The 13,501-nt window shown below is 48.1% G+C and overlaps 1 protein-coding gene across 1 annotated transcript in view; it reads right to left on the reverse strand.

Annotated features, from left to right (window-relative positions):
* Positions 1-1,659: 1,659 nt before the first annotated feature.
* The window catches only part of LOC141106778 (uncharacterized), a 49,826-nt gene continuing 37,984 nt past the window's right edge, over positions 1,660-13,501 (reverse strand). Inside the window, exons 17-20 of the mRNA XM_073597705.1 lie at positions 11,481-11,598; positions 9,381-9,484; positions 6,144-6,243; positions 1,660-3,558 (exon numbers count right to left, since the gene is read on the reverse strand). Coding sequence (XP_073453806.1) covers positions 2,417-3,558; positions 6,144-6,243; positions 9,381-9,484; positions 11,481-11,598 — 1,464 coding nt within the window. The 3' untranslated portion in view covers positions 1,660-2,416. The remainder of the gene's footprint in view (positions 3,559-6,143; positions 6,244-9,380; positions 9,485-11,480; positions 11,599-13,501) is intronic.

Consider the following 13,501-nt stretch of genomic DNA (forward strand, 5'->3'; position numbering starts at 1 on the left):
TGGTTATCAATCAACCCTGTCCTCAGGGCCCACTAACAGGCCAGGTTTGCAAAGTAACTGAAATACATCACAGGTGATATTATTTGCTGCTCAGTGATTGCAGTATTCTAGTCTACATCTCCCCAAGGTAATACATAAAACCTGGCCTGTTAGTGGGCCCTGAGGACAGGGTTGATGACCACTGGGCTAGGGAATTCCCCTCCTTCTCAACACCTGAGGCTAGGGAATTCACCCCTTCTCCTCACACCTGAGGCTAGGGAATTTCTCTCCTTCTCTTCACACCTGAGGCTAGGGAATTTCTCTCCTTCTCCTCACACCTGAGGCTAGGGAATTCTTGTTCCTCTTCTCACACCTGAGGCTAGGGGATTCCCCTCCTTCTCCTCACACCTTAGGCTAGGGAATTCCTCTCCTTCTCTTCACACCTGAGGCTAGGGAATTCCTCTCCTTCTCTTCACACCTGAGGCTAGGGAATTCCTCTCCTTTTCTTCACACCTGAGGCTAGGGAAATCACCCCCTTCTCCTCACACCTGAGGCCAGGGAATTCCTCTCTTCTTCACACCTGAGGCTAAGGATTTCCTTTCCTTCTCACACCTGAGGCTAGGAAATTTTGGTTCCTCTTCTCACACCTGAGGCTAGGGATTTCCCTTCCTTTTCTTCACACCTGAGGAATTCCCCTCCTTCCTTCTCCTCACACCTGAGGCTAGGGTATTCCCCTCTTTCTTCCCACACCTGAGGCTAGGGAATTCCTCTCCTTCTCCTCACACCTGAGGCTAGGGAATTCCTCTCCTTCTCCTCACACCTGAGGCTAAGGATTTCTTCTCCTTCTCACACCTGAGGCTAGGAAATTCTGGTTCCTCTTCTCACCCCTGAGGCTAGGGATTTCCTTTTCTTCACACCTGAGGCTAGGGGATTCCCCTCCTTCTCCTCACACCCGAGGCTAGGGAATTCTCCTCCTTATCCTAACACGCAGGGAATTCCTCTCCTTCTCCTCACACCTCCTGAGGCTAGGGAATTCTTGTTCCTCTTCTCACACCTGAGACTAGGGAATTCCTCTCCTTCTCCTCACACCTGAGGCTAGGGAATTCTTGTTCCTCTTCTCACACCTGAGAATTCCCCTCCTTCCCTAGCCTCAGGAGTGAGAAGGGGGGAATTCTCTAGCCTCAGGTGAGAAAAGGAAGAGGAATTCCCTAGCCTCAGGAGTAAGTAGGAGGGGGATTCCAGAGCCTCAGGTGAGAAGAGGAAGGGGAATTCCCAAGGCTCAGGTGTGAGAAGGAGGAATTCCGTAGGCGCAGGTGGCCCTAGGTAAGGTACATAATGCCTGTTCATTCGGTGTCTGGCTTTCTTGGAGATCAGTACATATTACCTCCTCATTCTGTGTCCGGCTTTCTTGGAGATAGGCACATACTGCCTATTCATTGTGTGTCTGGCTCTCTTGGAGATTGGTACATACTACCTGTTCATTCTGTGTCTGTCTCTCTCGGAGATCAACACATACTGCCTATTTACTATGTGTATGACTCTCTTGGGAATCAGTACATACTCCTTGTTCATTCTGTGTCTGGATCTCTTGGAGATAGATGTATACTGCCCCTTTATTCTCCAGACACTACACTTTTCTTCCTACAGCCAGTAACGTGTGACAAAGAGAGGAGTGCCCAGTTATGAGCTGCTTGTTTATTTTGTGTTTGGCACTTGTACAGTGCAAAACGCCAAAAGGCATTCTAAAATCTTGTAAGAAAAATGAATTGTTTGATTATGCGCTACTTCCCGTGAACTTCCCAATGGGAGGATAAGCAGCAAACATGTTTGTGTGTAGTGTATTTCAGTAAAATTGTTCTATAAGCCTTAAACAAAATTCTGTGAATTCCCTACAGCCAATGGAGTGTAGTGAGGTGAGCATGAGTCTGCTCTCTGGCAATCTGCTACCTGTTCATTCTGTGTTTGGTTCTACAGCATCGGGGATGAGTATGTTAAAGTATAGAAGAGACAAAAACAATTCTGGAGCTTGCCAAGGCTTCTAATCCTCTTCTGGCATACTAATAAAGGCTATCCTTCTATAGCCAATCATGTGTGGGATAAAGGGGAATGCTTTACTATTGGCTTAAGTGCTGAATTATAATTCTGCGTTTGCTTCTCCTACTTTGAAAAACATGCAGTGCATTAAAAAAAAAAAAAAAAAATGGCCCTTCCAAAGGCCTCCGCATACTACTAGAGCTGCTTGTATGAAAGGTTATGAACACCATTGTCTCAGGTGACATGCAGCCCATTCATTCTGTGTTTGTTTCTTTTACAGTGCACATTGATACATTGCAGTATATAAAAGATTGTAAAAAAAAGAAAAAGACAGTTTCGGGTCCTGTCACGGCTCCTTGCTTGCTCCTGGCATTGCAAGGATGTGGTCATGTTCATGGTCTAATTAGCCCGTGTGAAGTCTCTGATGGGCAACTAGGCCGGAGTTACTGCTAAAGCACTTCCCACACTGCATGCAACTAAATGGCTTCTCTCCAGTGTGAGTCCGGTGGTGCAGGAGGAGGTTGGCCTTGCGGTTGAACCCTTTGCCGCACTGGAAGCACGCATATGGCTTCTCCCCTGTGTGGATCCTCTTGTGGCGGATGAAGTTGGACTTGTCATTGAAACTCCTCCCGCACTCCTGACACTCAAAGGGCTTTTCTCCCTTGTGGATGCGCTCGTGCGTCACCAGCTGCGAGTTGTTGGCGAAGCACTTGCCGCATTCACGACAGGTGTAAGGCCTCTCCCCCTGGTGAGCCATTTGGTGAACAAGGAGGCTCGACTTGTCCGCAAACTTTTCCGGGCACTCCGGGCAGGAGAACTGCTTACTGCTGGAATGAAAGAGCCGGTGGCGGACCAGCTCGGCCTTGCTGGTGTATCGCTTGCCGCACTCGGCGCAGCAGTATGGCTTCTCTCCCGTGTGCGTGCGCTCGTGGATCAAGAGGTTGGCTTTGCGGTTGAAGCCTCGGCCGCACTGGTCGCAGGTGTACGGCTTCTCGCCGGTGTGTATGCGTTGGTGGCGGCCGAAGTTCGACTTGTCGTTGAAGCTCTTGCCGCACTCGGCGCAGACGAAGGGCTTCTCGCCGCGGTGGATTCGCATGTGCGTCACCAGGTGGGAGTTGCTCTTGAAGCTTTTGCCGCACTCCGTGCAGCCGAAGGGCTTCTCGCCGGCGTGGAGCCTCAGGTGCACCATGAGGTAGGAGTTGCTGCTGAAGAACTTGCCGCAGACGGAGCAGACGAACGGCACCTTGCCGCGGTGCAGCCGCTTGTGGATCAGGAGGTCGCTGTTGTGTGCGAAGCACTTGCCGCACTCGTTGCACACATGCTGCTTGATGGCGGCTCTCGCCGGCACGTTGGCCCCCGGGTCCACGTCTCGTAGGTATTTTCCGTACGGGTTGAGGCTGAGGTTGGGGGTGTACAGGTGGACGCTGGAGTTTAAGTTGCTGGGAGCATGGAAGCTTTGGTAAAAGTCGCTGTGTTTCAGCTGGTAATTGGATGGGAAGGGGGGACAGCGGTAGAAGTCTAAAGGATGGGCCCCATGTCCAAAATCTGTGGAGGGAAAAAGAAAAAAAAAAAAATGTAGATTTTGTCAAAATTGTCCCTTCAAGACATCCTGCAATGTTTGCATAAGCCGAGACTTTAACCCCTTCCTGCCTGAGATCTGTAGATTAACCACTTGCTAACCAGCAACCTACCGGTACATCGAAGGGTGATATATACACTATATTGTCAAAAGTATTGTGACACCTGCCTTTACACGCACATGAACTTTAATGGCATCCCAGTCTTAGTCCGTAGGGTTTGTAAAGGAAATAAGTTCTGTATATAATTCTATTCTACTTTATATGTATTGCACACGGCCCTCACTGTGCACACGGCACTAATAATATTTTCAGTAAATGTTTGCATTCTTTCGAGTCCTGATTAGAATTAGCCTGCCTATGTTACGCCCCTTGTTACCATAAAAGTACAATTGTAATATCAATGTGATACCTACTTAATCATGTGTATCTATTGGGTTGAGTCTGGACTCTGTGCAGGCCAGTCAAGTTCCTCCACCAAAAACTCGCTCATCCATGTCTTTATGGACATTGATTTGTGCACTGGTCCACATCATTTGGTGGAGGGGGGATTATGATGTGGGGGTGTTTTTCAGGGGCTAGGCTTGGCCCCTTAGTTCCAGTGAAGGGAACACTTATGCCCCGTACACACGGTCGGACATTGATCGGACATTCCGACAACAAAATCCTAGGATTTTTTCCGACGGATGTTGGCTCAAACTTGTCTTGCATACACACGGTCACACAAAGTTGTCGGAATTTCCGAACGTCAAGAACGCGGTGACCTACAACACATACGTCAGGACTATAAACGGGCCAGTAGCCAATAGCTTTCATCTCGTAATTTATTCTGAGCATGCGTGGCATTTTGTGCTTCAGTTTTGTCTACACACGATCGGAATTTACGCGAACGGATTTTGTTATCGAAAAATTTTATAGCCTGCTCTCAAACTTTTTGTGTCGGAAATTCCGATGGAAAAAGTCCGATGGAGCCCACACACGATCGGAATTTCCGACAACAAGCTCCGATCGCACATTTTCCATCGGAAAGTCCGACCGTGTGTACAGGGCATTAAGGGACTTAACGGAACTTTGTGGGAACAGTTTGGGGATGGCTCGCAGTCTCCGCTCTCATTCATCCTAAAGGTGTTCTATCGGGTTGAGGTCAGGACTCTGTGCAGGCCAGTCAAGTTCTTCCACCCCAAACTCACTTATCCATATCTTTATGGACCTTGCTTTGTGCACTGGTGCACAGTCATGTTGGAACAGGAAGGGGCCATCCCCAAACTGTTCTCACAAAATTGTGAGCATGAAATTCTCCAAAATGTCTTGGTAAGCCGACGCCTTAAGAGTTCCCTTCACTGGAACTAAGGGGCCAAGCCCAACCCCTGAAAAACAACCCTACACCATAATTCCCCCTCCACCAAATGATTTTGACCAGTAATCAGCTAAAAATATGCACTGTCACTGTACTAGTCTGGGAAGGGGTTAACATCTAGCGTGGTGGAAAGGTTAAATGTGTGCCTAGCCAGTGATTTTGTGTACACAGTGTGCTGCTTTCACTAAGGGATGTGCTAGATTTTTTTTCCCTGCTTTGCAGGGAAACAAAACCCAGCATATCCCCACCGATAGAAAAAAGCTCTGCCTTGTTTACATGCAGAGCTTCATCCAGTCTGTCTCCTTACCGATCAGCAGGTGCTGGTGAGCATCCATTGGCCGGCACCCACCGATCGGCTTCTGCTGTTACTAATCACAGCAGAAGCGGCGCGCACGTGCGTCCCCTACCCGGAAGGGCAGAATCACGTATACACGTACAATGGGCCGGTCGCTAAGTGGCTACACTCAATCAGGGGCGGCCCCGTCCATTAAGGGCGCCACCCCCTATATGGTTAATGGATAGATTCATGCATAGCATGAATCTATCCACAGCCGCCGTGGCCACCCCTTATTCAAGCGTCCGGCCCCTTTCAGGACACTGGGGCGCCTGAATTACAGCGGCGGGGGGTGTTCTTCTGAAGCACCTGATTCGAGCCATAGGATCTAATAGGCTTCAAAATAGGGTGGACTCGGAGCGCAGAGCATTGCGCTCGGAGCCCACCCAGGTGCGTTAGAAAAGCAAATGAATATTCCCTTTTCTAACACTAAATCACCTCTCCGCCAAACAGGAAGCGCCTGGTCTGTTACCCATTTCCCGATTGGCTGAAAGGTCAGGGGATCCTTTTGGACACCTAGGAGGAGGGGAGGAGACACACGGCAGAAGCCGCCGTGATCTCAGAAGAGAAGAGGACACAGGAATCGCTGCCAGATGTACGCCACAGCCTGTCCCCCTGCCCCCTGCCGATCCCAGATTCCCAAATGTGCCCGCCGATCTCCGCTGGTGGCCCGGCAGACAGCGGGGAGGGGGGTTGAGGTGCCTCGCGTGCGGGGTGGTTGTTTGCCGCCCCCTCAAACAAAAAACCACCAGCCGCCACTGAACTTACTGATAGAGGAGGATAGAGGAGAGGAGATTTTTTTTCAGTGACTGAACAAGGAGGATCTGGGACTGTTTTCCTGGATTTAGTGTTTATTCCTCACCTGTGCTGATCTCTGTAGGAATTTCCTCCTCCTTACAAAGCCTGTCAGCCTCTTCCTCCTCGTCTTCAATGTCAATCACGACAATGTTCAAATTTTCCTCCTAGATGTGACACACAAAATAAATACATTGTCAAGGACTACAAAATATACATTATAGTTGGGAAACATTTGAAACCACTAAAAAACAGGACTCATGATCTCATTATTCCTCACCCATGGATTGCTGCTGTGAAGGGACAGTTGATGAAGCCGTGTCTATGGAATACATTTGATGACCAACGAAAGCTACAGCTGCATTCCAGTGGCGGCTGGTGTTTTTTAATTTTTTTTGTGGGTGGCGGCAAATAAACACCCCCCCCGTTGGTTGGTCGGCGCTCACCCCTTCGGTTGCAGGCGGGCGGGCTCCTACGGGCAACGGGCAGCGGCCGGCCTCCTATGGGTGGGATGCAGGCTCCTATGGGCAGGTTGCGGGCTCCTATGGGCGGCGGGTTGTGGGCTCTTAAGGAAGGCAGGTTGCGGGCTCCTATGGGCAGCAGGTTGCGGGCTCCTATTCGCGGCGGGTTGCGGGCTCCTATGGGCAGCAGGTTGCAGGCTCCTATGAGCGGCGGGTTGCAGGCTTCTATGGGCGGGTTGCCCTCTCCTATGGGCGGCGGGTTGGGGGCTCTTAAGGGCGGCAGGTTGCGGGCTCCTACGGGCGGCAGGTTGCGGGCTCCTATGGGCGGCGGGTTGCAGGCTCCTATGGGCGGCGGGTTGCGGGCTCTTAAGGGCGGCAGGTTGCGGGCTCCCACGGGCGGCAGGTGGTGGGCTCCTATGGGTGGCAGGTTGCGGGCTCCTACGGGCGGCGGGTTGTGGGCTCCGATGGGAGGCAGGTTCCTGTGTCCTCTTTGCATCACGGCAGCTTCGGCCGTGTGGCTCCTCCCTCCTCCTGCTAGGCATCCAATAGGATTGCCTGTCCATTCAGCCAATTGGGTGACCGGTGTCAAAACCTGCTTTCTGATTGGAAAGGAGGAGGATCAGTGTTACAACAGCGAATATTGATTCGCTGTTGTAACACACCAGGGTGGGCTCGGAGGGCTTCCTTGGGCTGGAAGTGGTTAAATTACTTCCTTTCAGATTCATGTTGAGTCTTTTTTGATCATTTTTGTTTCAAAATGTGTTTTTTGGGGCTGTTTTCCTCACTTCCAGTTCTTCTCCCTGAAGAACCAGGGAGAACAATCAGGGAGAAGAACTATAAGTGGGGAAACACGTCTGATGGTTGTCCACGGAGCACTTTGCTCGATCACTTTCCTTTCACTTCAGGATATACGAGTTTACACTTTTTTACTGCCGATTGACTTTGGAGCACTTTGTTGGATCACTTTTTTTTTTTTTTTCACTTCGGTTGCACTGGACTTTCTTGATTTATTATTTTACCACTATAGAATTCTGTGCATGAGTTCCCTTTATTTTCAGCAGGGAGGACTTTACTGTCATTCATTTTGCATTTGTTTTTTTCACTTTTACTGTTTAATGTTGCTTAAATTTGGTTTGGCCCTACACAAATCTTTTACATTGTTTATTTAACCATTTGCCTACTGGGCACTTTCACCCCCCCCTTCCTGCCCAGGCCAATTTTTAGCTTTCAGCGCTGTCACACTTGCGCTGAATGACAATTGCGCTGTACCCAAATTAACTATTTTTATCATTTTTTTTTCACACAAATAGAGCTTTCTTTTAGTTGTATTTAATCACTGTTGGGTTTTTAATTTTTTGCTAACAAAACTAAAAAAAGACTGAAAATTTTGAAAAAACAAAACTTTCACAAGTTTCATAGTTTGTTCTAAAATTTTGAAAAAAGGGAATTTTCCTCCTTCATTGATGTGCGCTGATGAGGCTGCACTGATGGGCACTGATAGGCTGCACTGATGGTTGGCACTAATGTGAGGGACTGAAGGGCACTGATAGATGGCACGGAAGGGCACCGATAGGCTGCACTGATGGGCAGTGAGAGGTGGCACTGATGGTTGCCATTAATGGGCGGGACTAAGGGCACTGATAGGTGGCACAGAAGGGCGCTGATAGGTGGCACTGATGGTTGGCACTAATGGGCGGGACTGAAGGGCACTGATAGGTGCCACGGAAGGGCACCGAAAGGCTGCACGGATGGGCAGTGAGAGGTGGTACTGATGGTTAGCACTAATGGGCGGGACTGAAGGGCACTAATGGGCTGGAATGAAGGGCGCTGATAGGTGGCACAGAAGGGCGCTGATAGGTGGCACAGAAGGGCGCTGATAGGTGGCACAGAAGGGCGCTGATAGGTGGCACAGAAGGGCACTGATAGGTGGCACTGATGATCACTGATAAGTGGCACTGATGGGTAACACTGATAGGCAGCACTGATGAGGTGGCACTGGTGGGCATTGATAGGTGGCACTGTTGGGTAAAGGTAGGTGGCACTGTGGGCACTGGTAGGTGGCACTGGTGAGTACTGATAGATGGCACTGGTGGGCACAGATGAGGAAGCCGTGGCTCTCTATGTGAGGGACCGATGTCCCTCTGACAGAAGCCAGTGATTACCGATCTTTTGTTTACATCACGTGACCAGCTGACAGCTGATCACATGGTAAGGGGCCGGGATCGGCCCCTTACTCCGATCTGTGATCAGCCGACTCTCATAGACCCAGTGATCACAGAGCATGCAGCAGCTCATGCACGGGAGGGCGTCATATGACAGCCTCCCGGCAATTGAGGCCGGCTTTGTAGCCGTCATTTGGCTATAGCGAGGGCGGGAGGTAGTAAAGTTTGGCATACCACTTATTTGTGCCAGCGGCCTTTTTTACTACAGCGCAAAGACAATTTTTATATCTTCTTACCCTTTTGGGTTTTTATGCACATTGACATTGGTTATCACACATGCGTCTTTTATGTGCCTTGTTCACACCACATTGTTGATGTCACATCGTTTTTATTTTTTTTCCCACGCAGAAAACTGCCCAAACATTGCAGATTCCCGCACAGAAAAAATAAATAAAAATCTGCATGTGGCACCAGTGTTGTGGTGTGAGCAGGGCACATGACACACATAGAGGAAATGTGTTTTCTTAGAGCCCTTGCAGAACACGTGTAGAAGAACCGATATCTCTGCACAGCGGTGTGACTGAGCCCTAAACCTTCCACACCCCATCTAAAAACTAAAAAAGTTTGGCTGGAGATACACTTTAAGCCCCCCCCCCCCCCATCTACCAAGCAATGCGGCACCTTTTTACGTCTTTTGTAAGGCGTCTCGTTCAGTGAATACTCTTGGGGGTAAATAGGGTCGGGGTCGGCACATCTGTCTGGGGTACTGGCAACACTCGAATCATCTGGAAAAAAAAAACAATAGGATTACACATATATAAAACCGCTTTTTTTAGACTCCTTATAGAACCCCAATATGGGAGGAGCCAGCAAACGACAGGCAGGGGCTACACGGGTCCTCTTTAACCACTTGCTGACCGCCCTACAGCAGTTTTATTTCTACAGGGCGACAGCTCTGCGCAGGATCACTTATATATACGTGATACTGCACTTCCGCCTGCAGAGGGCGCCTGCGGGATAACTTCTGTGGTTAGTCGCAGCAAAAGCTGATCTGCGGGTCCTGGGCACTTGATGTCCACTCCGGCACCCACTGATCTTCGGTAAAACACACACAACGGGGATCTGCTTATGTAAACAAGGCAGATCTCCGTTCTGATGGGGGGGGGCATGGATCCTGTGTTCCTGAAGCAGGGAAAAAAAAAAAGCAGGGAATAAAATCCATCTCTGACGCAAGTAAAAGCAGCACATACATGTCACAAAACCACTGGATTAGACACAGCACAAGCCGATCAGGGGGTGCCAGCAATGGATGTCTGCCGGCACCCACTGATCGGCGAGGGGGGACACAGGATGAAGGTCTGCATATGTAAACAATGCAGATCTCTGTACTGTCAGTGGGGGATGTGCTGGATTTTGTTTCCCTGCGAAACAGGTAATAAAATCCAGCACACACCTCAGTAAAAACAGCATGCATTGTAAACACAAAAACACTGGCTAGGCACACAGTTAACCCTTTGACCGCCCTAGATCAGTGATGGCGAACCTTGGCACCCCAGATGTTTTGGAACTTCATTTCCCATGATGCTCAACTACACTACAAAGTGCACGAGCATCATGGGAAATGTAGTTCCAAAACATCTGGGGTGCCAAGGTTCGCCACCACTGCCCTAGATGTTTAACCCCCTTCCCAGTACAGTGGCAGTGCATTTTTTTCTTTAGCACTGATCACTGTATTACTGGTCCCCACAAAGTGTCAAAAGCGTCAGTTAGTGTCCGATTGTCGCCGCAATATCGTAGCCCCGCTATAAGTTGCTGATCGCCGTCATTACTAGAATAAATAAAAAAATGCCAGTATATATCCCATAGTTTGTAGACGCAATACGTTTTGTGCAAACCAATCAATATACACTTATTGGGATTTTTTTTTTCCAAAAATATGTGGAAGAATACATTTTGGCCAAAATTGATGAAAAAATTAGATTTTTTAACATTTTTTTTGGATGTGTTTTATAGCAGAAGGTATGAAATGTTTTTTTTTTTTTTAAATTATCGCTCCTATTTTGTTTATAGAAATAAAAAAAATAAAAAAAAAACGCAGAGGTGATCAAATACCACTAAAAAAAAAGCTCTATTTGTGGAAAAAAGGACATTAATTTTATTTGGGTACAGCATCGCACGACCGCGCAATTGTCAGTTAAAGTAACGCAGTGCGGTAACACAAAAAAATGGCCTGGTCATTAAGGGGTGGTAAAACCTTCCAGTCTTTAAGTGATTAAATTTATGTCCTTTTTTTTCCCCACAAATCGAGCTTTCTTTCGATGGCATTTGATCACCGGTGCGTTTTTTTTTTTTTTATTATATAAATGAAAAAAGACCATTAATTAAAAAAAAAAATAATAATAATAATAATAATTTTCTACTATCTGATATAAAACATATCCAATAAAAACATTAAAAAAGGAAGAAAAAAAAAAAAAAAAAAGAAAACCGTGCAATTGTCAGTTAAAATAACGCTGTGCCAGATCGCAAAAAATGGCCTGGTCATGAAAGGGGGGTAAATCTTCTGGAGGGCACTGATTAAAAAAAAAATTGTTTGTCCTGGTATTGTACGAGAAAAAAATGGAGTGTTTGTGCCTTTCCGATATTTTTGGATGAACTGTTCTGATTGGCTCTCAAAAGCTCTGTACGAATAATCAGATTATGGTACGATCGCTCCGAAAGCGGTATTTTGCGTCCGATTTTCCGATAGTGTGTATTAGGATTTAGTATCTCATACTCAACCTGTGCTGATATAATTTGCCATTTCCTCCTCTTTGTCCTGCAGGTTACTTTCTGAGTACGATTCTCCCTCCTCCAATCCCGGATCGGAGTCAATCGTCCAAATATCCGAATGTTCATTCTAAAAACGGGACAAAAAAAAAAGTGTCAGTTAATTTGGAACTGAAATATCATCGCATGATGATGTCACAATTCATATAGGACGGCGCTGTCCACCCAGCAGAGGAAATGAGGCTACAACAGGAGGACTGGCGGGATCAACACTCATCAACACTCGACAGCAAAGCAGACATAAAACAGGTTTAACCCATTCAATACCGGGCACTTTCACCCCTTTCCTGCCCAGGACAATTTTCAGCTTTCAGCGCTGTCGCACTTTGAATGACAATTGCGCGGTCGTACAACGCTGTACACAAACTAAATCATTTTCTTCCTACAAATAGCGTTTTCTTTTGGTGGTATTTGATCACCTCTGCGATTTTTTTTTTTTTGCGCAACAAACTAAAAAAGGCAGAAAAAAAAACAAAACAAAAAGATTAAAACGTTTTTCTTCGTTTCTGTCATAAAATTTTGTTTTCTCCTTCACTGACGGGCACTGATGAGGTGACACTGACGGGCACTGATGAGGTGACACTGACGGGCACTGATGAGGTGACACTGACGGGCACTGATGAGGTGACACTGACGGGCACTGATGAGGTGACACTGACGGGCACTGATGAGGTGACACTGAAGGGCACTGATGAGGTGACACTGACGGGCTCTGATGAGGTGACACTGACGGGCACTGATGGGCTCTGATGAGGTGACACTGACGGGCTCTGATGAGGTGACACTGACGGGCACTGATGAGGTGACACTGACGGGCACTGATGAGGTGACACTGACGGGCACTGATGAGGTGACACTGACGGGCTCTGATGAGGTGACACTGACGGGCACTGATGAGGTGACACTGACGGGCTCTGATGAGGTGACACTGACGGGCACTGATGAGGTGACACTGACGGGCTCTGATGAGGTGACACTGACGGGCTCTGATGAGGTGACACTGACGGGCTCTGATGAGGTGACACTGACGGGCTCTGATGAGGTGACACTGACGGGCTCTGATGAGGTGACACTGACGGGCTCTGATGAGGTGACACTGACGGGCACTGATGAGGTGACACTGATGAGGAGGCACTGATATTTAGAATTGATGAGCACCGATATGCAGCACTGATTGGTGGCACTGATGGGCGGCACTGATAGGTGGCACAGACAGGTGGCACTGATGGGCAGCACTGATGATGAAGTGCTGACAGTTGTTACTGCTGGGCACTGATTGGCACTGACCAGCGTTCCTGATGGGGCACTGATTGGCAGCTGATGGGCACATCTGATGGGGGCTGTGCTGATAATCAATGTGCTGATTATCATTGCAGACCCTCCCCTCTGACAGGGAGAGCGGCCGATCAGCTCTCCCTGTCAGCGCTAACCGAGGAAAGCCGGCACTTCCCGGTTCACACGATGATCAGCTGTGATTGGTCACAGCTGATCACGTGGTGAAAAAACCTGTGTCAGAGGCTCCATACCCCGATCGGAGACTGACACACAGCACCTCCGATCGCCGCACTGCTCCCCGGCATGTTATCCTAACATGTCACACTTTAAAATTGCGCACGCTCGTGGAATGGCGCCAAACAACGGTACATAAAAATCTCCATAGGCGACGCTTTAAATTTTTGGTTATCATTTTGGACTTACAGTCTACTGCTAGAATTATTGCTCTCGCTCTGACGTTCGCGGCGATACCTCACATGTGTGGTGCGAACACCGTTTACATATGCGGGCGCGACCTACATACTGTGCGTAGTAAAATCTTTTTATTGATTTTATTACTTTTTTAAATTTTTACACTGTCCCTTTAAAAAAAAAAAAAATTTTTTTGATCACTTTTATTGCTATCACAAAGAATGTAAACATCCCTTGCGATAACAATACAGCGTGACAGGTCCTCTTCTACCCTTGAAAGCAAAAGA

Source organism: Aquarana catesbeiana, linkage group LG08 (genome assembly GCF_042186555.1).
Source record: "Aquarana catesbeiana isolate 2022-GZ linkage group LG08, ASM4218655v1, whole genome shotgun sequence".
Lineage (NCBI taxonomy): Eukaryota > Metazoa > Chordata > Amphibia > Anura > Ranidae > Aquarana > Aquarana catesbeiana.